Source organism: Zea mays, chromosome 1, assembly GCF_902167145.1.
Source record: "Zea mays cultivar B73 chromosome 1, Zm-B73-REFERENCE-NAM-5.0, whole genome shotgun sequence".
Lineage (NCBI taxonomy): Eukaryota > Viridiplantae > Streptophyta > Magnoliopsida > Poales > Poaceae > Zea > Zea mays.
In genome coordinates this window covers 224,370,084-224,394,126 of record NC_050096.1, presented here as the reverse complement: position 1 = coordinate 224,394,126, position 24,043 = coordinate 224,370,084, and the positions used below count along the sequence as shown (strand labels likewise).

General features: G+C 47.3%; 1 protein-coding gene across 3 annotated transcripts; it reads left to right on the top strand.

Annotated features, from left to right (window-relative positions):
• The first annotated feature begins 18,298 nt into the window (after window positions 1–18,298).
• Window positions 18,299–22,491, top strand: LOC100285487 (peptidyl-prolyl cis-trans isomerase). Of its 3 annotated transcripts, none has more exons than NR_182166.1 (7): window positions 18,299–18,528; window positions 20,142–20,432; window positions 20,570–20,769; window positions 21,028–21,296; window positions 21,600–21,742; window positions 21,853–21,924; window positions 22,022–22,491. NR_182166.1 is itself a non-coding variant. In NM_001158380.2 (7 exons), exons 1-7 carry the CDS (start codon window positions 18,418–18,420, stop codon window positions 22,247–22,249), a joined length of 1,281 nt encoding a protein of 426 aa, NP_001151852.1. In that variant the 5' UTR covers window positions 18,299–18,417; the 3' UTR covers window positions 22,250–22,491. The 3 variants fall into 3 exon arrangements, 2 of the variants coding, with proteins under 2 accessions (NP_001151852.1, XP_008680115.1); NM_001158380.2 differs by having other exon boundaries at window positions 21,061–21,296; XM_008681893.4 differs by lacking the exon at window positions 18,299–18,528 and adding an exon at window positions 18,607–19,143 and having other exon boundaries at window positions 21,061–21,296; window positions 22,022–22,414.
• Window positions 22,492–24,043: the final 1,552 nt, after the last annotated feature.

Below are 24,043 nucleotides of genomic sequence, written 5' to 3'. Positions count from 1 at the left end.
ACTGACTTACACGTAGCATTCCAGTGAATAAGAAGGGTTGATAAGAAATTGGCTAGTATAGGTCAAGTGCTTGAACTAGGGTAGAAAGAACTCTAGATACAGGTAAATGTACTTAACCTGACAATTAAAACTAGATTTTTAAGGATCCACTATTAGTAAGCATTTCTACAAACATAGTTGTTGGGGGTCTCCGAAGGTCCTCAAAAACATGATTTGACAATGTTTTCCAAGTGAAGCATGTGAGCAGGTGTCTTTGGAATCGGATTATGAATATACAAGAGCACAGTCAGGACGAAGCCTGAACGAGACGAAAGATGATTATGATGAAGGTCTAGATGATCACGAAGCTGTGCGAAGGAAAGCTTCGGCATGATAGCAGAAAAGGGGAACCGACTTAAAGATGGAAAGGCAAATTAGACCACGAAGAATTACTATAGAGTTATTAGCAAATGTAAAGGACATGGATGTAATTGTACATGGGCTGTGTCCCTTGCTTATAAATAGATGAACAGTATTCCCGTACTGTTCACGCTGACTTGGCATTCGCTTTGTGCATCATGCCTGTACCTTTTACTTTCCTTCAAACCGAAGGTATATTTATAATTTGTTATTCTTAATATGGTAATGTAAATAAAAATAAGTTGATAATAATGTTTATATTATTCTTCGTATTTTGTATATGAATTCTTTCTTATCATTTATGGTGTTCACGAAGGTTTTTTTCCTTCACAACCTTCGTCCGGAATTCATTATATCCGAAGGGACATAATGTCTTGAAGGACGAAGGACTATAATATTTAACACTTTTTATGTTGCCTTGTTCTTAATTTGAAGCATTTGAGAACAAGTCCCCAACATTGGCGCCCACCTCCGGTGAACTCACCTCCATTTTTTGAGTTTTGAACACCTTCGGCAAGCATCACCTTCGTCATGCCGCCGAAGAAAGCTTCAGCAACAGGGGCTGCCGCTCTGCAGCCGCTGGATCCCAATCAGGATGCCCTTTCTCTTAGGGAGGCCCGAAGCCAGAAGAGGAAGGCCACCAGTCCAACGCCTCCGGAGGACGACTTGGATCAAGAAATCCAAAACTTGGAGATGCTCCATCAGCAGGTCCAACGGAAGAAGGAAAAGATGGCTCGTCTAGCTGACCTGTAAAGGCAGATAGACGAAGCCTCTGAAGAAGTTCGTCATCTTGCTCAAGATGACCAGAACCGAAGGCCTCCGCACAGAGAGCTTCATCAGGAAGGCTTCTACAACGAGGACGACTGGTATGAAGATTTCCATCATGGAAATTTTGCTTTTGATGATACTTCTCCTCTGTCAACAGAACTGCAGGCTACACCTTGGCCCCAGTCTTACAAGCCACCCCAGCTCCCCATGTACGACGGCCATTCAGACCCGAAGTAATTCTTGATGAGTTATGAAGCAACCATATCTTCGTATGGTGGCAATACTACAGTCATGGCAAAATCTTTCGTCATGGCTGTCAAGAGCGTTGCACAAACCTGGTACTCCTCTCTTCGACCAGGAACAATCACCTCATGGCAAAAGCTGAAGGACATGCTGATAACCAGCTTCCAAGGGTTTCAAACGAAGCCGGTCACTGCTCAAGCTTTATTTCAGTGCATCCAGGACAACGAAGAATACCTTCAGGCGTATGTCCGAAGGTTCCTGCGTCTGAGGGCACAGGCACCAACAGTGCCCAATGAAATTGTCATTGAGGCCATGATTAAGGGGCTTTGGCCGGGACCTTCAGCCCAATACTTTGCCAGGAAGCCTCCTCAAACTTTGGAGAAGCTGCTCCAGAAGATGGATGAGTATATTCGAGCTGACAATGACTTCCGCCAAAGAAGGGAGGAAGCATACAGGTTCTCTGAAATGACCAGGGGCTTCAAAGGAAGATTCCACCCGAGGCACGTCAGGTTAATTCACAACTCTACTCAGAGTGATGATAGAGGGAGTCAACAGCAAAGGCCACAGTACTCCTCGCAAGCTTCGGGGCAGCAGCAAAGCTCTTTCCGGCCGCCAGTGCCAAGGGGCAGAGGCGCCAGGGGCTTCGGAGGAAGATTTGGGGATCAGCCAAGGAAAATTTACTGTCTATTCTGTGGTGAGGACAAGGGCCATACCACCAGGATGTGCCATGTTACCATCCAGAAGCAAAAGGAGATAGCAGAAGCTGCAGCGCAATAGAGTCAGCCGAAGCAAGTCATGCATACTGCTTCGTACCATTCGCCTTACATTCCAGAATATGTAGGCAACCACCCTGCAGCTTCTGTTGCTTCGGCAAGCCAACCCCAAGCATCTTGGAAACAGCTTCCACCTCCACCACCAACGCAACGAGGCCAGTAGCCAGAAGGGAGTCAGCACACTCACCTCCAACGGGACTTCAGAGAAGAGTCCGAAGCTCGCACAGTTAATAGCACTGTGCCAGAGTCGAAGCATATTTACTGACAAATATCCTACCCCGACAGCAGCTTTTCGCATTCAGTATTATTTTCTTTTTTAATAAGGAACAATTATGGGAGGTTTAAGTGCTTTTTATCGTTTTCAATCTCTTGTAATAGTTTCGTTTTTTACCATAATGAAAATATATCTTCTCCATAGGCTTAAGTTGCTGAAGCATAAGAATTTATGGTGGCAAGGAGGACCTTCGAATTATCAAAAATTTGTTCTAAGGAACGCAGTGTAATTTCTTCAAAGCAGCAAAAAGTCGTTCCTAAGGGAGCGCAGTGTAAGTTTTCTGCTCAAAAGTCGTTCCGAAGGGAATGCAGAGCTTACAGCGAAAAATAAACGCTGATTCCGCTGAAAGTAAAAGGCGAAGAAGCTCCTAAGGGAGGCTTACAGCTAAAAATAAACGCTGATTCCGCTGAAAGTAAAAGGCGAAGAAGCTCCTAAGGGAGGCTTACAGCAAAAAATAAACGCTGATTCCGCTGAAGTAAAAGGCGAAGAAGCTCCTAAGGGAGGCTTGCAGTGGAAAAACGTCGATCTTCGGCAAATATCATTTTGCATAACATCACATCATTACATCATTTGCACAATATAACATCATACATCATATTGCATCAACAACGCAAGAAGGGGGTCTCAGTATTGATATTCGAAGATTGTTTCCAGGAAATAGTGACAGGGCACAAAAATAGCTATCGAGGAATTATACCTTCGTCAAATTCTGAAATGAAAAGATCTATTGATTATTGATTTTACGAGGATTGGTTACTGATTTTATGAGAACACGGATATTATTTACGAAGCATGAAAAGAAGGGAAGGTGTTTTTTCGCCGAAGGCTCAAAAATGGTATGTATATGAAGTTTCATGCATCGTAAAAAATAGAACCATAAATAGCTAATATATTATATTCAAAGTTACAAAATATTACACATGTTTCTCAACAAGCATTATATTCTAAATGTTTTTACAACAGCATTTAATCTTCCCTTAGAACTACTTCTGCAGCTTCATTTAGTAGCTGATCAACAACTTTATCCATGATGGCTTCGGCCATTTTCCTAATTTCGTCGTCCCCCTTCGCGTGGGGGTCCGCAGATGGCTCGACAGGTTCTGAGGGAGGAGAAGATACGGCTATATTACTATTACAAACCATAAACAAGTCCGAAATCAAAAATTACAACAAAGAGCCGAAAACCACTAGTCAATACCTAATTGCTCTTCGGGATCCGCACTTTTTTCAGTGGCCTCTGCTACTTTCCTAGCGTCATGAATGCCTTTCTCGCTTTTTCGTATAATTTCCTGGGCCATTTCCCGACCACCATTGTCCCAGATGTCGGTGAAAAATTTTCCACCAACCAGGCTCGCTTCGGCCGAGGGGTCTTTTATATCTTTAGAGGATAAGGCGGCTTCGGATTGTGCTAAGAATTTTACATGGTCACAGCCTTTCCTCTCCAAAATGGTAGCAATCCCCCTGGCACCCGAAAAGGCGCATATGTCTCCTCGACTATTTAAAAATTCTTCAAAAGCTTCAGCTTCGTGGCTGATCCATCCAATTAGGCCTTCGGGGTCACCCCTTATGAAGTTCTCCTCACTTGAGAATGCGCCAACGCTGGCGAAGCTGGTTTTTATTGTCTTGACACATTCCATAGACTTTTCATAGCATCTTTTCTTAGATGCACGAAGCTCTTCAACCTTTTCTCCAAATGGTTTGCCCATTGTTCACTGATTTCTCGTTTTGTTTCTTCAAGTGTGCGCTCCTCTTTAGCTCTGGCTAGTTGTTTTCGAAGATCTTCAATTTCACGCTTCTGAGCCTCAGTTTGAGCTTTAAAAGTAGCTTCGTCTTCTTTTATTCTATTTATCAATGAATATAATATTTTATCTTTTTCGAGACCTTTGTTCCTTAGTTCAATTACTTCGGAACGAAGGTTGCTCAGGGCCATAACACACCCTTCGTCTTCAGCATCTTTTTAAGCCCTGAGGGCATTGCTAAGTATAAGGCCCTGCAAAAAGTTTGGTTTCAATAAGTTTAAACAAATGAAAAATTTTGATTTCAAGAAATAATACAAAGACCTCATTTTCGCACCTTTAAGCTATTGTACGCCAAGCTGTCGGCTAGCTCGTCTTTTGATAACACCGAGAGCCCGTTTTCTAATGTTGGGAATCCGAAGCTCTTTCTCATCTCCCGACAGACAGAAATCTCCTTGCTGTCAGGGAGACAATACAAGAAGTCTTCTTCTCCGCTGTCGTTGAATATCAATGCCCCCTTTGGATATTTCAGTTTTTGGGCATAAAACTGGGCCTCTTGCTTTTCTTTTTCAGTCAACTTTTTCCCCGAAGCATGTCGAAAAATATAATCGAGGGCTTCAGAAGATGTTTCGGGGGCGGCAGTGCCAGTTTCTTCAGCCAAAATTTGCTCTGCTATTTCTGTTTCTTCGGCTTCCAAGGATTTCACCTTGGTGGGCTCTGAAGGCCCAGCTTCAGTCTCAGATTGGTGCTTTGAAGCTTCGGCACCAAAGGCTTCAATATGCACTTCGGAAGTTTCTACAATTTTCTTCGGAGTCGTGCTTGAAGACTTTATTGTCTCCAAAACATCCAGCACATTAACCATCCTTTTTCTTTTGGGGATCATTGCTGGACCCTTTTGGCTCTTTGGTGCTTCAATTTTTGCTGAAGGACTTAAAATTTCATATGTCCTTGTTTCTGTAGCCTTTGGTTCTTCTATCTTCTTCATTTCCGGCATTATGATTGGATCTTCAACATTCGGCAGGGGAGTTGGCTCTTTAGCTTCGGTGGCCGAAGAGGTCTCACCGACAAACTCAGACACTGTGGCCGGTTCAATATAGCATGGCCGGTGTGTGAGAACCTTTATCCTTTTCCTCTTCGGCACCGGCTCGCTAGGAGCGGCTGGAGCAACTTCCTTCGCAGAAGATGTACTCTTTCTTTTTTGACCATGCGTTGGATAACGGTAGTCGGGGTAGACAAACCCAATTGCATCAAATACTCGGTTGAGTCTTTTCTTCTTTCGGCCTCCGAAGGCCGCTGACAGTGCAGTGTCTTCGGCCTTCGAGTATGGTCCAAGCAGTTCATCGCTTATGGCCTCAATACTTTTCAACCAGTCATCATCTGGCTCAACGAACTTATCTCCGTATTTGAATGTGTATTTTAGCCTGACTAGTCCACCTTCGTCAGGTTCCCTGATGGTTTCCTTCGGCATTTCCCATTTATCTGCAAGTGGCCATACTCTGAAGGCAATATGTTCTTGCACCAAATCCCTTGTCCCAATAAAAGAGCAAACTGCGCCGAAGGCTCTCTGGCATTCTTCGGCTGCTTCATCCATTTCCACCTTCGGCCTCCGGAGGCCGAAGCGTTGCCAGATAGGGCGCATAATGATATCTTTAATATCTTCCCGTGTTTTCAAGTCATTCTTCACATAAAACCATTCTGTCATCCAGTCGTCGGGCCACCTCTTTCGAAAGGTTGGCACGGGACAGCTTAACCCAGACCGGGCGCCGAAGCTGTAGCAGCCAAAATTGTTGTGATACTGCTCTTTACCCCAGGGTTTTGTCTCATACAATAGTTCATGTATGTTGCAAAAACTTTTTGCATTTGGTTCTAAACCTTGGCTCCTCACGGCCCAGACGAAGATGCCCATCCTTATGATTGCTTCGGGGGTAATTTGATGAAGGCAGATTTCAAATATCTTCAGTATTTCCACGACAAAACTGCTCAAAGGAAACCACAGTCCAGCCTTTAAGAAGCTTCGGAATATCACGACTTCATTCTCCTCAGGAGTCGGACAAGTTTTCTCTCCTTCGTCAGCCCTCACAATAGACAAGTCCCGAAAATATCTACCCCTCATATTGGCAAGATGGCTTTGTTTAATGCTTGATTTCCCAAAAACCGCATGGCTTGGTCGCCAAGGTCGATCTTCGGAATCTTCACCACCACTATCCACATCATAACTATCACTGTCGCCAGTGTCTTCAGATAAACCCTCTAAAATCTCCCTGGTAATCTTCTCTGTATTTGTCTTTGCCATTGATTGAAGAAAGCTGAGATGCATCTCCTCAGAAAGGCTCAGCTTCGCTTCAGCAACAGCTTTCTTATCTTCAGACATCTTCGAATACCAAGAAAGTGCTCTCGAAACCGAAGCTTAAAAATTTAAAAAGCCAAGCAAGTGTTGTTGCGCACAGGCTAAAAGTCGAGTGAGCAAGAGCAGATGGCAAGAAAGCGTGCCAAATAAACTCGTGGTGAGCTCTTATTTATACACCTAGTGCGTTGAAAACTGGAGGGTCCCGCTTGTCAATGACTGTTGCTATTCTAGCAAAGGGAAGGTGTTTTTCGGACCTTCGGCTTAAGGCCTTCGTCCATGTCGCAATATGAATTTATCATTCTAGCAAATTAATATTGCGAGGGGCTACTGTTGGGGGTCTTCGGCTTCCGAAGGTCCTCAAAAACATGATTTGACAATGTTTTCCATGTGAAGCATGTGAGCAGGTGTCTTCGGAATCAGATTATGAATATACAAGAGCACAATCAGGATGAAGCCTGAACGATACGAAAGATGATTATGACGAAGGTCTAGATGATCACGAAGCTGTGCGAAGGAAAGCTTCGGCATGATAGCAGAAAAGGGGAATCGACTTAAAGATGAAAAGGCAAATTAGACCTCGAAGAATTACTATAGAGTTATTAGCAAATGTAAAGGGCATGGATGTAATTGTACATGGGCTGTGTCCCTTGCCTATAAATAGATGAACAGTATTCCCGTACTGTTCACGCTGACTTGGCATTCGCTTTGTGCATCACGCTTGTACCTTTTACTTTCCTTCAAACCGAAGGTATATTTATTATTCTTAATATGGTAATGTAAATAAAAATAAGTTGATAATAATGTTTATATTATTCTTCGTATTTTGTATATGAATTCTTTCTTATCATTTATGGTGTTCACGAAGGTTTTTTCCTTCACAACCTTCGCCCGGAATTCATTATATCCGATGGGACATAATGTCTTGAAGGACGAAGGACTATCATATTTAACACTTTTTATGTTGCCTTGTTCTTAATTCGAAGCATTTGAGAACAAGTCCCCAACAATAGTCTTTGATTATTGATAAGCCATACCTTGATTCACAAAGGCCAGCATATCCTTGAGAGTCTTTTATTTTGACGGGTAAGACTTGCGAAAGTACACTTCGCACTCAGGGCTTTGTCCCATATTGTTTTAGGTGATGAAGCAACAATTTTTTGTTGCTTCTGTTCCACGGTGGTGCCTAAAGAAGAAAATCAAGACTGAAGCCGCGGGAGGAAGTGTCCTCCTTTAAGAAAAACTTTTTACTGTTTATCGGGAGGGGTTTTTGCCTCCCAGGTTATGTAATAATATTACTCATGCACTCCTATATTTGCTCTGGTCTGTAATAATACTACACTTTCTTACTTTAAAATAAAGTATGTTATTGTAACTGCTTCCGTATTCTCGTACCTCCGATGTGTTCTAATGTCTGCGTGACGGGTGAAACGCTCTTGGGCAAGGTAAAGAATTCAGATACCGAACTTGTCAAGTGATCATGTGCACCTGCAGGGTTGTCCGAGGTCCGATGGACAAGGACAAATGTAGGTAGGCCTAATGACTTGGGAGGTTCGGTCACATTCAAGGTGACGGAAATATGCCGACCCGAGTGTGTCCGCCTTGCCACAACTGAAGGAGTGCCTCTCCCCAATCCCTGGAACATAGAGCATCTTCGTAAGTTCTACCCATAGAAGCGAAACTGGGGGGTTGAGTTTTCTTCCTTTGTAACTGGGTTGTGCATGTGTGTACGTCAATCCGGTGTGGTCTGCCCTCGTAAGCCCGACCTGTTGGTCTGCACCCATGTATATCAAGTTGTAAGGAAAGAATTTACCCCTAGAGGAGCTTTTGTGATGTTTCATTCTACTTCAATTTATGAGACATTATTTTTTATCTAACCCACCCATACAGTTCCCACCCTTGCTGGTATGATGATATCTGAATTGAGTAAGCCAGGCTTGCAGTTCAGGACCCCTCTACATCCCAGGGGTTCCGGCAACCTGCGGGTCCGGTTCTAGAGAATGGGCGCTCGTTTCCTGGAGTGGTCCGGAGCTGTTTAGCCACTTAGCCTGGTCCCGTACCCTAAGCCTGCACCTCCACCACTCTGCAACGGGTCCTTAGTATTTGGGGCTGTGATTCTATAGGTCTGGACAAAAGGCTTGGTTTCCCAGGCTAAACCCTGCAGGTCCTGTTGCATGAATCAAAGGATGGCAGATACCAGATGATGGGTCTTATGGGTGTGCTACTAACACTTCAAAGCCAAAGCTGTGTGCAGGTCCAGGTCCCAATCCAGACACAGGTAGTCTCAAACCGTAGAGACTACCTCCTGGGGTCCGGGCCTAATTTTCCCTTAGGTATACTGGCATCCAGTCTCGACATGTCGAGCCTACATCCCAGGGGGCCAAGTACCAGGGAGAGGTTGGTAATGCTACACACAGCGAGGACAAAAAGTATACAGATAAGTGTTGTTTGATTGATAGTTCTCAAAAGTATCTTACAAAACCAAAGATTATTACATCCACTTTCAAGCGGAACCCTAGCCTTATCCTTATCTCTGCAGATCTAGCTACTCATCATCAGTAGGGTCCCGCTGGAAGCGTTCGGCCACCAGTTCCATGGCATCTTGTACGCCCTCCCGAGCGGCATCTTCAGTGGCGGCCATTAGACCAGCGATCACCGGCTCCAACGACACGGTCGGGTCGTGGCTCCGGAAGCACGTCAAGATATACTCGATCACCGCTCGGCAGAGCCTGCCGCCTTCGGCCTCCAGGCGGGCGCCAAGAATCTGGTCCAGGCGTCGGAGGCGGTCGGCGGTGGAGTCCAGCACCGGGAGCACGTTAGAGATAGACGTCGGCAGCTCCGACACCAGGATGGGACTCATCCCTAGCGGCACCAGGGTCGTGCTCGCCTCGCCGGCCATGCGGCGATGCGCTAGACCCCGGTGCGGTGCTTCGCCTGAAGATCCTCGAGGGCCTTCCTGGTGGCCTCCACCGCCTGGAAACTTTGTGCCACCTGTGCCTCGTTAAACTGGCGGACCTGCTCCTCCAGCTCTTTTTCTTTCTTCTCCGCCTCGAGCTCGTGCTCAGCCAACAGCTCGCCTCGCCGGGTGAGCATTTCCTCCCTAAAGGCGAGATCCTTCTCCCGCCTGGCGAGGTCCGTCTCCCGCCTGGCGAGGTCCATCTCCCGCCTGTCAAAGGACTCTCCTTTTGCTTTAAGCTTCTCCTCGGCGAGGGTGGCCCGCTGGTCTGCTGGATCCGCTGCTCTTCCAGGGTCCGATCCAGGGCACTCATCTTGGCCCGGAACTCTATGGCGAGGTCCTCCCGCTGGGACACGACCTCCTCCCTTCTGGCCAACTTCTTCTCCCTCCAGGACGCCTCCAGCTCCCGGGCGTACACCTTCTCGAGGTCCCTTTTGTAATCCTTGCGGTCCCGCTCGAGCTCGGACCGCTTAGAGGCGAACTGGCGGGACGCCGCCTTGGTGCACTCCTCCAGCTGGGTGCGCCAGTCGCTGAGGCGCTGGTGCTCGGCCTCAAGCGCCTCCCACTCCCGCAGGATCGCCGCCTCAGTCTCATGAAGATCCTGATGGGCACGAGACAGCACCCGGGGGAGGGGAACTGGCGCTGCTTCTGGCTCGGCGCCAGACCGGAGCCGCCGCCCAAAAACCACCTCCGTCTCCTCCGGAGAGGGTGGCGGGATGGAGATGGACGCGCCCCCAGCGTCACCCTCGATGGTGGGGGTGGGCGCAGTTGGGACCTCCTCCGCTGCTGCCGACGGTGTACTCGACGGCATCGTCGTCGTTGACGCTGCGGTAGCCGTCGGCGCAGTTGGGACCTCCTCCACCGCTTGATGTTGGCGCCGCTGCTGCCGGACCCCCAGCTGGAGCATGGGAGCTCGGTGGCGCTGTCTCGGCGGCAGCAGCCGAGGGTGGATCGCCGGCACCACTCCCAGCAGATGCCTGCTGCTGACAGCCAGACCCGCTGGCGGGCATGGTATCTGGCGGAGGAGGCGCGACCTTGGGAGCAGAGGGGCAGGAAGCCCTGACAAGCAAAGGATGGGTTAAGACCCGTCGACATGATAAATAGACTAATGGAAAAAGGGGCTACACTCACTTGGGGCCCTGGACATTCCAGCGACCCTGGAAGCGGGACGACCGCCGCTCTTGCTGCTGCTGCTGCTGTTGCTATTGCTGCTGCTGGTGCCCCTGGGGGAGATCACCCCCAGGTGGTGGTGGTGGCGGCGGGCCCGATGGGGGTGGTGGCGAAGGACTGACGCGCCTCTGCGCGCCCTGGGCCTGGGAGCCGGCCTCCTCGGCCTCACTAGCAGTCCTCTGACGCTTTTGGGGGGTCCGAAACAAGCGACCTGTCAGCACGACGCAGCCGGCGTCGCCTCTCTTCCTCCGACCCCCTCGGTACCACCTGGGGCGGAGGAGTTGCTTGCAGGTCCCTTGCCACTGTCCATGGAGCTAGGGGCCACGGCGGGACTGGCACTAGGAGCCCCACTGGCGGGCTGGGGACTCCCAGCCGATACACCGGGGATCTGGATCCCGTGGAGGGGGTCCCGACCGCCGGTCTAGCGAACCGCCACGCCGCTCTCATCGAAGGTCGACAACGTGGCCAGCACCGCCATTCGCAGCCCTAGATCATCACAAAGCGTCGGGATGTCCTGGGGGAGTATAAAGGATTCAGGGATAAAGGACTCACTAGTAATCCCCTTCACTAGGAGTTCTAGCTCCTCCTACGACAGATCGGTACCCGGCCCGTGCTGGATCCTGTCGATATCATTTGGGCCAGTGAACCAACAGCACAGGCGCAACCTCCTCTGCAACGGCATGACCCGGCGCTTCACGAAGTCACCGACCACATGCATGGAGGTCAGACCACCAGTTGCCAAGGTATTGATCCTGTCCAGTACGGGCAGGAGCTCTGGCGATAGCGATGGCTTGGTTCTCCAGTGCTTGCGATCGAGGGATGGCCCGTTACTCGGCGGGACGAGGCGGTCATTGGCTTCGGCGCTGGCGATCAGCCAGTCGGCGCGCCAGTTTTCCCACCTCGTGCCGCCGAAGGTGGAGATGTAGGCTACGGCCAAATCCGGCCTTGTCTGAAAGTAGTAGGCACCAAGATGGTTCCTAGCCTTCCCAGACTTGACCAACACGAAGAAATGGCGGAAGAGGGAAGTGCATGGGGCCACCCCTACAAACATCTCGCAGAGGTGGACGAAGATGGCCGCTTGGAGGATGGAGTGGGGCATAAGGTGCTGAAGCTAGAGCCTGAACTCCTCCAACAGCAACAGGAAGAAAGGCGAGATCGGCAGAGCCAACTCGCAGGAGACGTAGGAGACAAACAGAACAGACTCCCCGAAGGCGAGATTACCGAGGGGAGCGACACCGGCACGGATCCTTGCGGCGTACGCTGGCACACTCCACCCAAGCAGGTCGCGCACCAGGTTGAGCGCCGCCTCAGACTGGAAGCGGTCGGGGTTGCCGAGTGAAGCCAAGGTGTGCACGGCGGCGCGGGTGTGGAACTGAGGAGCGCGAAGGCAAAAGGGCACAACCAGCGGCGCGGGCGTGGAACGAAGGAGCATGAAGGCGAAAGGGCGCAATCGATTGGAAGAGAATGCGAAAAGGTAACTGTTGCTCGTGGGGTGAATTCCTTTTTCAAGGAAACCTGAGTCCTTGTTAGGAAAACCCTTTCGTGCGCCCCTCAATCGCCGCAGAAAATCTCGCCCGACGCGCACCAAGGTAACCCAGTCTATGACACGGGGGCCCGGGTCCACAAGTCATACGGATTGTGCGCTGAACTTTGGGTGCGGAAAAAGCGAACTACCGCGCAAGCCTGTAGAGCGAACCGCCGCACGCGGTAGCGCGCCTCTTCATCTCCGCCGCAAGAGACAACAACCCAGTCTATGACACGGGGGCCTAGGCCCACGGGTCATACTCCTTGGGTGCCAGATCCCGGGTGCGGAAAGAGCGAACCGTCGCACACACCGGTAGTTCGCCTCCTCGGGGCCGCAGCAGAAGACAGAAGGTAATTTTTTAAGCCAATGCAGCAGTAACGAGGTGCCCCGCACGTGGCCCGACGAAACCACCAGGTGTGGGGGCCGTGGGTCAGTCAGCCGTGGGGACATATATGGCAGTTGGCATGACCGAAGGCGGATTGACGGTGGGTGCGTCAGCAGACGCACTGAAACGGCGCGCCAATCACCAATCGAGCCATGTTGAGGTGGAGTACAAGCTTTAGCCCCACCCGCAGGCTCGCATCCTCCCCTGAGGTGGGCCCGGGGGCCACTGTCGGTACCCTGAAACTAGGGTACCCCTTACTATAGTATGAAGACCAAGTACCCACGCAGCTATCTTTAGTCGCGTGGTAAAGGAGCTGCACGCGGGACCAGACCATGACTCGCCCTAGCCTCAGGCGACTGCTCTGGGCCAGCAACAGCGCCTGACCCCACCACGTGGGCGGCTTCGGGGCCACCACGTGGCCAGAGAAAGTGATATACTCCAAGGCGTCAATAGTGAGTCCGTACCCCCATGGGAAAGTGTCGGACCCCTGGATATACAGTTCGGACCTCCAAGATGGTCCAGGACCCCCACGTGTACGACCGGACCCCTAGAATGGGATCCGGACCCCTCCGTATGGGGTCCGGACCGCCCACAGTGGGGTCCCAAGACCTTGCTTAAGGTCCATGTGGGGGTCCGGAGCTGACACGTGTCCAGACCTGCTCTGATGTGCTCCGGACCTATCCGCATACACTCCTGCTCCCCACTCAGGCGGAACCCCGATGCTGCCACGTGGCATACTGCGCGCAGCATAAGCCAACGGGCGGAACCCGGCATGACGCCTCTGGGCTACGCGCGCTACTGCATTCATTACTGATAACACGTGCGCCTGTCCATTCTGCTGACAGGCGGCGTACTCAGTCCACGATACGTGGGCCACTCAGTTACTCACCATTACTCCCGCATTACTTGTACGGTAACTGCCCATCAATGCAGCATGGATTGCGGACATCATGGCGCCCAGTGATTACTCAGGTGTTATTAGTATTAATTATCCACATAATGCTTTCTTTCCATTATGTCACTAGGCCCAAATGTCGGGGCTCAACATCCTTGTATGTGCCTCCCTTAAACTATAAAAGGGAAGGCACACAACGTTACAGAAAAGGTTCAAGTTCACACAAGCACTTAGACACACGCTCATAGGCATTCTCAATACAGCTTACACACAGTGGAGTAGGGTATTACGCTCCGGCGACCTGAACCACTCGAAACCCTCGTGTCCTCGTGTGTTCATCCACCATCCGACAGACAGGCAAACCGCTTAGGCCCCTCCTCATCTTAGGATTTAGGGCGGGTACGTTCCGCCACCCGGCCGGTGGAATTCTTCCCACCGACAGGTATGTTCCTAAGAAAGGAAAGAATGCTTTTGTGAAGCAAAAGACCATGTTTGTGAAAGAATGTGACAAAGTGGGTCACAAGTGCCACAAGAAGGGACATGTCAAGAAGAATCGTATCCTCATCTTGTTTTGAGCACTGTTATGTTCTTTCACATAATGCAAAAGGTGTTCATGCTAAGTTTGTTGGCACTTCAATTGTTGGTACCAAAAAGAAAGCCATTTGGGTGCCAAAGACCTTGGTCACTAACATCCAAGGACCCAAACAAATTTACGTACCTAAAAGAGATTGATTCCTTTTATAGGTTAATTACAAGGTGGGAGGAAATCATTGGGTGTTGGATAGTGGTTGTACTCAACATATGACCGAGGATATGAGGATGTTCACCCAGATGAGTGAGGAAGGTTGTCCAAATTATGATAGCATCACTTTTGCAGATAACCACAAATGAAAGGTTAAAGGTTTGGGTAAAATTGCTATTTCAAATGACCATTCCATATCAAATGTACTTTTAGTTAAATCTCTAAACTTCAATTTGCTATCCGTAGCTCAACTATGTGATTTAGGTTTTAGTGGCAATTTCACTGTTGATGATGTTCTCATCTCTAGTGTTGATGGTAGCAATCAAATGTTTAAAGGGTTTCAGACATGAAAATATTTATCTTGTTGATTTTTCATCTAATGAGGCAAAACTTACAACTTGTCTGTTCTCTAAGGCTTCACTAGGTTGGTTATGACATAGAAGACTTGGTCATGTTGGTATGAGGCAATTAAATCAATTATCCAAGCATGACTTAGATCGAGGTTTGAAGGATGTGAAATTTGAAAAGAACAAATTGTGTAGTTCATGTCAAGCCGGGAAGCAAGTGGCAAATACTCATCCTTACAAGAGTCAAATGTCAACTCATAGGCCACTAGAATTACTTCACATGGATCTCTTTGGACCAACATATTTTGTGAGTATTGGTGGTAATTCTTATTGCCTTGTAATTGTAGATGATTATTCTAGATTCACTTGGGTCTATTTTCTTTAGGATAAATCAAATGTGTTTGAAACATTTCATATTGATAGGTCCCAGACCATCCGGCCCAGGCTGACAGACCGTCCAGGCTTGACTTTTTATGACAGCACTGACAGGTTTCAAACGGGAATATAGTGGTTACTGGTACAGTGAACCGTCCGACCATAGGGCGTGGACCGTCCGTGTGTGTGCAGAACTTGTGCTAGTTGCACATAACAGTTAGCTTTGTGTTGGGGGCTATATATAGAAGTGGAGCTCGTGTGTGAGGGTTCTCTTGGCCATTCCTAGCACACATTGAGCTCATTTGTGGTCCTCTAACTCACACTCTCACACTTGTTGCTTGAGATTGTATTCTAGTGAGTGATTGAGAGTTTCTAGCGCATTTGCATCCATTGTGATTTTTTGAGGCAGTAGGTGGTACACCGGGCAAGCGTCATTGTCTTGTTACTCTTGGAGGTTGCCGCCTCCTAGACGGCTCGGGTGTTGTCTTCGTCAAGCTCTCCGTGAAGATTGTGGAGGAGCCGCGATGTTGATTGAGAGGGGTTCGCGCCCAGCTCGCCGGAGCGGCAAAGGCGACATGAGTGGAATTGAGGTATTGAGTGAGTTCTTGTCCACTTGGCTCAAAGATCAAGTCGTGTCTTGATAGAGGAGCAAGTGAGAGCTTGAATTCCACCTCAACGTGGATTAGGGGTGACCGGCAAATCACTGATACCACGTGATAAATTTCGATGTCATTCTCTTACTCTTTACTCATTACTTGCATGTAGTTAGTAAATTGTGTATTGTCTATCATTTGTAGTATTGACATAAATTGCTCATCATATTTTGTTTGCCTATCATAGCTAGGATATTATATCTCTTGTTGTTTTGATTAGATTTCTCTAGTGTCTTTGATTTTAGTTAAAAACATCTATTTGCCCCCCTCTTGCTGGTGTCCTAGATCCTACAACTGCTCGTCGCGCCACTAGACTGTCCGGTGTGCCAAGTGACCAACGGCCGGCAACGATCAACTTCGCCAGGGAACGAAAACAATCGTTTACTGTGCAGTGTCCGATGTGCACCAGAGCCTTCCAAATGGAGTTCCAACGACTCCTAGGTCACTTGGGGCTATAAAAGGACCCCTATGTGCCTAGACTCCTCGGCGGAGGGGGTCGGGCTTCCGGAGCCATGATCGCTTCTCCTTCGCTGTTGGAGGGGAAGTCAAGAGTCCCAAAATGGATCATCATTCTGGGAGGTTGGTTGTCGTCGCGACTTGCTATCCGGAGCTTGGATAATCTTGTCGCGAAACCCGCAAGTCCCCTACCTGGCACGCCAACTGTCTGTGTTTTGTACCTCACTCCGACAAGTAAATTTATTGTGCACGTTTCGGACTCCAAAGGGTGTGCACAGAGGGCACAAGATTTATACTTGTTCAAGCAGAACGTCCCTACATCCAGTCATTGGTAGCTTGTGCTATCGGCACCATTGATGATCAAAACTCGTAGTAGGGGTTACAAGCAGTCGAGAGAGGGAGGAGAGGCTCCTAGATCTCTTATCGTGGTGGAAGTGGAGCTTAGAAGCTAAGAGGTGGAGTCCTAGCTAAGTCTTGGCTTGGCGGGGCTCCGGCTCCTAGTCGTCGTTGGCGCTTCTCCTCCTGTTCGTCCTTGTGGGCTTGTCTCCGTCTGAAGGCAATCGGTCGTCCCTCAGTCCGTCCTTCTATCCCTCGATAGGTCCATCCACCCATCGTCTGTCTCAAGACGCCCCTCTCCCTTTTAAGGTCGGGAGAAGGGTCGGACAACGGTGGCTTCTCTAGGAAGGAGCGGTAAGGCAGGGGTAAAACCAACGTTTTACCCTGGATGATTCCATGCATACTCGTGGGGCCCGAGGCTGCGTGACTATCGCGTATTTTATCATAGTGGATGACGCTGGGGCGACAATGGTCCCAGACACCATCATTTTGTCTATGCCGACCCTAGCTTCCGTAGCCTAGGGCTAGGTGCAACCCGTCGTGTAGTGCCCTTCGGGAGGTCTGTGCACTCAGGCCTAGCCCGATAGGCCATAAATGCGCCGCAGACCGAAGAGCGCGTGGACCATTAATGCACCGCAGTCCGGGAGTTCATATGTCATGAGTGCTACGCTGCCCGAGGGGTCCGTAAGTCACGAGTGAGAAGCGGACCGATGCTACCTACACTATTTTCTCTGTGGTAAAGGGGTTCACCTTTTTCACAGCTACTTCAAAAAAAGCATTTTTTCTGTAGTACGAATCTGAAAGCAGTTTAGATCCTGCTTGTGCTGCTTATCGAAGTTTATTATATTAATAAACAGATACAATAAATTGGGACTAAAATATGAGTAAAATAATTTAGTGTTATAATAAATAAAATAAAAAATATTTTTAATAAAAAATTTGTTACAAATGGAATTAAAAATTTTATTTATTTATAAAAATATCAGAAATATAAATATAAAATCAATTTTTAATTAGATATAATGATTAAGATATATAGTCGAATAGAGGGTACGTAAACAATATACAGTTTGAACCAAACAAATTTCGATTCTTTTTTCTCACGACAGACAACTTATAATAGTTTCACCGCTCACATTTAAATCAAATGTACACTTGATTAATTCCTCTTAGGGCCAGTTTAAGAACTCAATTTTCTCATTGATTTCTTTTTTTCAAAAAAATAAAAATTCTTAAGAAAAATAGGGTTCATAGACTAGCCCTTCAAATTTAGCGCAAGCCCTATGTCACGAGGCTAGCTCGCGACAATCGGCGTTTTATTCTGGTACGTCGGTTAGGGCATGTACAAAGCCAATAAATAACGTGTGTCTTAGGTCGTGTCTAGGGAGCTAATTGCAAAAAAAAGTCTAAGGACCGTCTCTTGCTCAAGCCACGGCTCTTGCCCGTCGTTCAAGATGGAAGGAACAATGTCGTTGTTCCCTTGTATGCATTCAGCCGTGTTTTATTGATCATGTGCGGATGGAGTCACGACGGCTGGTAGTAGCTAGGAGCACTTGATATGTAAAACAACATATACTTGACAATGTATGCACAATGGATCAATCATTTTTTAATATAAAGAGTATGAAACATTAATTAAGACATAAGTCTTTAGATACACCCCTTTGTATTGAATTGTGTTTCAGATATGTTTTATATGTAAAGAACCGTATAGTAGTATCTATATTGTACCCGCTGCCAGCACACCAAACAGTTGTGGCGCTTTGCTTCCGGCGAGCCTGTTTCCTTGGGCTTGGCCGCTTGGCCACAACCAATCAAGTCCTTATCCATGCCGTTATCCACCTCAGCGGCAAGACCACCAATCCTAGCTCGCCACCGGCGCCCCCTCTTATCACCTCACCGACCCACCACCGCACGGACCAACTCGTTCTCGTCCTCCACCACCGGCGCCTCGTCTCTTCCCGTCTCCCCAGTCCCCACTCTCGTCCCCGCTCCCTCCAAAGTCCAAACCCTACCACCCCACTTCCCCACCACCACTACATGGCGGCGGCGCTCGCCTCCTCCCGCTACTGCTGGAGCCGCCCGTCGCTGCCGCCCCAACCGACCCGCGGCCGCCGCTCCGTCACTAGCTGCGCGCTCTCCGGACGAGAGGTCAGGTTCCTGGACTCCAGCTGCATTTCTTATCATTTCTCTTCTTGTGTTGGTATGTGTGAAACTGGAATATATGCTTCGATGGTTGTTTAGCAATGTGGCTCGTTGGCACGTTGGTACTGCATTGCAACTTCGGCCACGCAGGTGAAGCATGCCGGTGCCTAGCTATGCTGGCATGCTGATCCCGTCTGTTGATTGAAACCGTGAGGTCAACTTGGCGAAGAATGTTTCTAGTTGAATATGTAAACTAGTGAAGATTGTTTACATTCGTTAGTTAGTGGTTGGGTAATATCAGGTAAAAGATACTTTTGAGCTTCCTGTGGGAATATTGGTAACAAGTTTCAGATTTTTCTAAATCAGGATATGAAGGATCTATTTGCAGGGTTGCTCAGTGTTTTGATTAATGATGTCTAGAATATAGAAGGTCAGATGTGCCGCCCCCGGCATGGGCCCGACTTAGAGATGGCCCACTTAAGCTCGGCTCGGTGAGGTAAACGGGCAGTGTGCAGGCCGCACTGGCTGTCCGAGAATGGCAGACAGGCCATCGGACCGGCGCGAAGCACGACAAAAGCATGAAAAGCCCACCATGGGAATTGAACCTAGGTCATGAAGGTGGTAAGAACGTGCACTACAATCATCTAGTTAAAACAACTATTGTTCACATATGAATTATAAGTTGGCAACATATCAGGTGTAACCGGACCTGTTGGTGTAACCATGCAACAAAGACACGTATATGGAGGTGGGAGAACCTTTTTAAAAATATCTAGGGAGAGGTGGGACGGTTGTTTTGAAAAAGAATATTTTAAAAAGGTTACCCATCTCCATGCTTGTGTCTTGGTTGCACAAGTTTCACAAGTTTTACCAATAGGTCTGGTTATACCTGATATGTTACCTTATAAGTTATGCGTATATTTATAGAATATTTAATAAAAAATTTAATATAAAACGGGTCGGCCCTTTCTGGTCTGGCGTGCCTAGTTAACTGCCCAAGCACTGCACAACCATCGGATCGAGCTGGACCCATGCCTAGTGAACATGGGGCCGGGCCGGGCCCGTACTGGGCTCAAACACCGTGCTTCGTGTCGGGATATTGGACCTCTTGCTTTCTGGCAACTATAGTCTGGAAACTGTTTGTGTTGTGGAGTTGAGCAGTGAGTGAAAATGATGCGAAGCTGTGTAACCAATGGAAAATTGATGTTTTACCACTTCCTCCAATCACCTCTCACGAAAATAGTAGGGTGGAAAAGAAAATCATAAAATGTGAACTAGGCTTGATTGAAATGGTACTGCGTGTGATAAGAGGGGAAAAATGCCAGCCTTGGGGTTTTCCCTCATAGATTTGAGCTGTAAGACTACTTATCTAAAGTACTGTAGTTTTTTTTATTCATGCACTTCAACTTTTTATGTGTAAGGTTATATATTCTGTACAGTATTCCTAACTTATTTTCATTAGTAGTACATTAACACCCATCTAAAGTGAGCATGCAATTCATTGGCATGTTCTGAGCAATGTAATGTACTTTATGCGAAGGATATGCACTGTGATTACTACTGGATTTTTAGAATGCACTAATATGTCACATCTCTCAAGTTTTCCTTCTACCTTGCAGAAAAGAAACTCCTTTAGCTGGAGAGAGTGTGCAATTTCTGTTGCATTGTCAGTTGGACTAATCACTGGTGCACCAACGTTTGGACCACCGGCCTATGCTTCTTCTCTTGAACCTGTTCTTCCAGATGTGTCTGTTCTTATCTCTGGACCTCCCATTAAAGATCCAGGTGCTTTATTGAGATATGCTTTACCAATAGATAATAAAGCTATTCGTGAAGTTCAAAAGCCGCTGGAGGATATCACTGACAGCCTCAAGGTTGCTGGTGTTAGAGCCTTGGATTCAGTTGAAAGAGTAAGTCATTATCTAGGTTTCATCAGATGATGGAAAATGCATTTGATTACGGAAAGCAGTTGCCATTCCGTTCCAACTGTCATCAATTTGATTTACACCTCTTTTGTGGAACTTATGAATTTTCCTTTAAATGCTAGAATGTCAGACAAGCATCGAAAGCACTGAACAATGGGAGAAGCTTAATTCTTGCTGGCCTTGCTGAACCAAAAAGAGCAAATGGAGAAGAGTTGTTGAATAAGTTGGCTGTTGGATTTGAGGAGCTTCAAAGAATTGTGGAAGACAGAAATAGGGATGCAGTAGCTCCAAAGCAGAAAGAGCTTCTCCAGTATGTTGGAACGTGGGTAAACTTACTCCTTTAAGCAAAATTACCATGTTCATTTTCATGCCAGTGTTATGGAAAGCAGCGATAGTTCTGAAACCTATTCCTGAAAACCACGTGAAATTTCTCTGTCAATATAACATTCTTGTTCATCGAGAAAAAAATCTTGTTAAACAAATAACTCTCTAATGCTAGAGAACAGAATTGTAACTAAATAGCTGTAAGAACTGTTATGAAACAGCTCTTCTCATTTATACCTTGTCATTGACTCTGCAGCTGAGATCTTCCTGGGACATTGCATTTCTGCAGTGTAGAAGAAGACATGGTCGATGGCTTTCCCTTTGAAATACCAGAAGAGTACAGCAACATGCCTCTTCTCAAAGGAAGAGCTACTGTGGATATGAAGGTTAAGATTAAGGACAATCCCAACATGGAAGACTGTGTATTTAGGATAGTTCTGGATGGATATAATGCTCCTGTGACTGCTGGGAACTTCGTAGATCTTGTCAAACGGAAATTCTATGATGGCATGGAAATCCAAAGAGGTAATCAACATTTCGGTCCTTCCTAACAATCAGTCCCTTTCTTGCATTATCCACCATTTGTTACGATGTTTCAATTTGATAACCATCAAGTTTATTAGACGTGATTTTTATTTGGGGAAGTGGTATATACTATGTACTCATTTCAAGCAAGTAGCATATGCATTCCTGCAATTCTGAGTCCATTCCTGGAGATTTCATAAACATTACACTCCATCTAGCCATTATAAATGTTCAATGTTTTAGATGACCTAGTGTGCCTAGAGGTCGGTGAACTTTCTCTGAACTGTGTTGGTTCTTATGCAGCTGATGGCTTTGTTGTTCAAACTGGAGATCCAGAGGGGCCAGCTGAGGGCTTTATCGATCCCAGCACCGGCAAAATCCGTACGGTACCTCTTGAAATTATGGTTGATGGTGATAAGGCGCCTGTATATGGTGAAACACTTGAAGTGAGTATAAGCAGCCTTTCTCTTAACCCTTTGATTTCGTCATCGCTTCTATTTTTATTCAGCTGTATTTGAATAAGCCCGTTCTTACATCATACGGGATCGATTTTCAGGAACTTGGTCGCTACAAGGCTCAAACAAAACTCCCTTTCAACGCTTTTGGAACAATGGCTATGGCAAGAGAAGTAAGAGAGACATGCAAGATTGCACATATCAGCATATGCAGACGATCTGCATCGTATCTAATGTATTCTAACCTGAGATAACTTCACTGCATGACAGGAATTTGATGACAATTCTGCTTCTAGCCAAGTATTTTGGCTCTTGAAAGAGAGTGAGCTAACACCAAGCAATGCCAATATATTGGACGGGCGGTACGCAGTATTTGGATATGTAACTGAGAATGAGGACTACCTGGCTGACGTCAAAGTTGGAGATGTCATCGAATCAATCCAAGTCGTCTCAGGCTTGGACAACCTTGTCAACCCAAGCTACAAGATTGTAGGATAACGTGTTTTGTATCAGAGTTTCTTGTCTGTGGGTCTCTGTCCTCAAGTCGATGTAAAGTGCTATATAGTATCTTACTCCCATATCCTTCTCGCTCGTTAACGAGGGTTTGTGTCACGCGGAATTCGATAGTAATTGAAAGTACAGAGTCATTGATTGGTTGTCCCATACTTAGAAAAACCTGAAACGAGGAACATGGCCGTGTTTCTCTGTTCTGGAAACTTTGTCCAGAAACAAGGAACGGGAATGGTCATAAACGACGACGAAACTTCAACTGATTCGCCTCCAATCAATGGAGATTAGGAGGAAGACCGTAAATCTTACTGACCTAAGCCACCGCACCACCGTCATGGAACGGAGCATGCCACACCGCCAAGGAAGCGCCACCGCCTATCCAATTGTGCCGCCACGGAGCACCATCGGAGTAGAGAGTACCATCCATGGGTGGTAACAGGCTCACACTATAAAGTTGAATCGGATTAGGATTAGACTCTACTCCTACTCACTTTTGAACTGAAATTAATTAAGGGTCTAAATAAATTATGAATAAACATTTGGATTGTGATTCATTACCATTCCTGGTGTCATCTTTAATCCAAATTTAGGGACATCTTTCCCTACCTTCGTCTCATAACTGTTTGGAACATGTTGCCATTATCGAATGGACGAAGGTGAGCAACATACCTCGTTCCATTTTTTTTACTGTCGTACCCGTGTAAGGAAAATGGACCCGACCCATTTGACTAAGTGATTTTGGTGTTTGATGATCAACATAACCGGTGGACTAATGTTTTGCAAGTGTTTGTGTTTTATAATTCACAAGATACGAAGTGGATTGGACTAAAGCTATAAGGATGCAACACCTCAAAAGAAGACCTACAAGACTCCTAGAAGACTTACAAGTACTCAGCAAAACTCCAAGACACAAGACCAAAAGAAGCCCAAGAAAAGAAGCTAGAAGAATCAAAGACTAGGTTGTTGGTTGGTTCACCGGACTGGTTACGCAGAGAGCTCTGCAAACCTGCTCTTGGCTAGCTGACTAACCAGACCGGTCCAGTGGTGCATCGAACCGAGGTCCAATGGCTAGTTTCCAATGGTCGTTTGATGTGGCGGCACATGCGGGTGGCACACCGGACCAGCTACAGTATTGTCAGAGGCCAACGACTAGCTGACATGGGGATTCGGATAGGCAGTCCGGTGTGCACTGGACCAGTTCGGTGCGTTGCAGACAGAAAAGCTGCAGCTTTCCCCAATGGATAGAATTGGATGGGTGCTCTATAAATACCCCCTAGCCAGCCATTTGAAGGCGTGGAAGCCCATGCAACATACCAACACATGTGATACACATCTCCAAGGCTTCAAACACCCAAGTGCTTAATAAAATCACTCAATGATTAGCGTAGGTGCTTTGTAACGTCATTAGTTAGTTAGACCGCTTATGCACTTGCTCTAGGTTGTTTCTAGTTAGTTGGGTGAGTTTAGAAAAACTCACAAAACCCTCGGCTCTTGTACAAGCCGTTGTACAGAGTGGAGTGAGATTCTTGCAAGATCGCACCAATCGTGTTTGTCGTGCGGGCGCCACCGTGTAATGGAGGGAACGAGACCCACAACAATTCGACCAGAAGCTTGATAGTGGAGACGGAAGGGAGCGTTCGAGAGGAGTTGGAAGCGAATCACCACTTGCGCGTGGAGAAGTCTCGTGGCTCTCTACGGAGTTACCTGTCCATGGTGCTTGGCCCTCGTGTGAGCTACCCTTTGCATTGGGGTACCAATGAGGATTAATCAGGACCTTGTGCA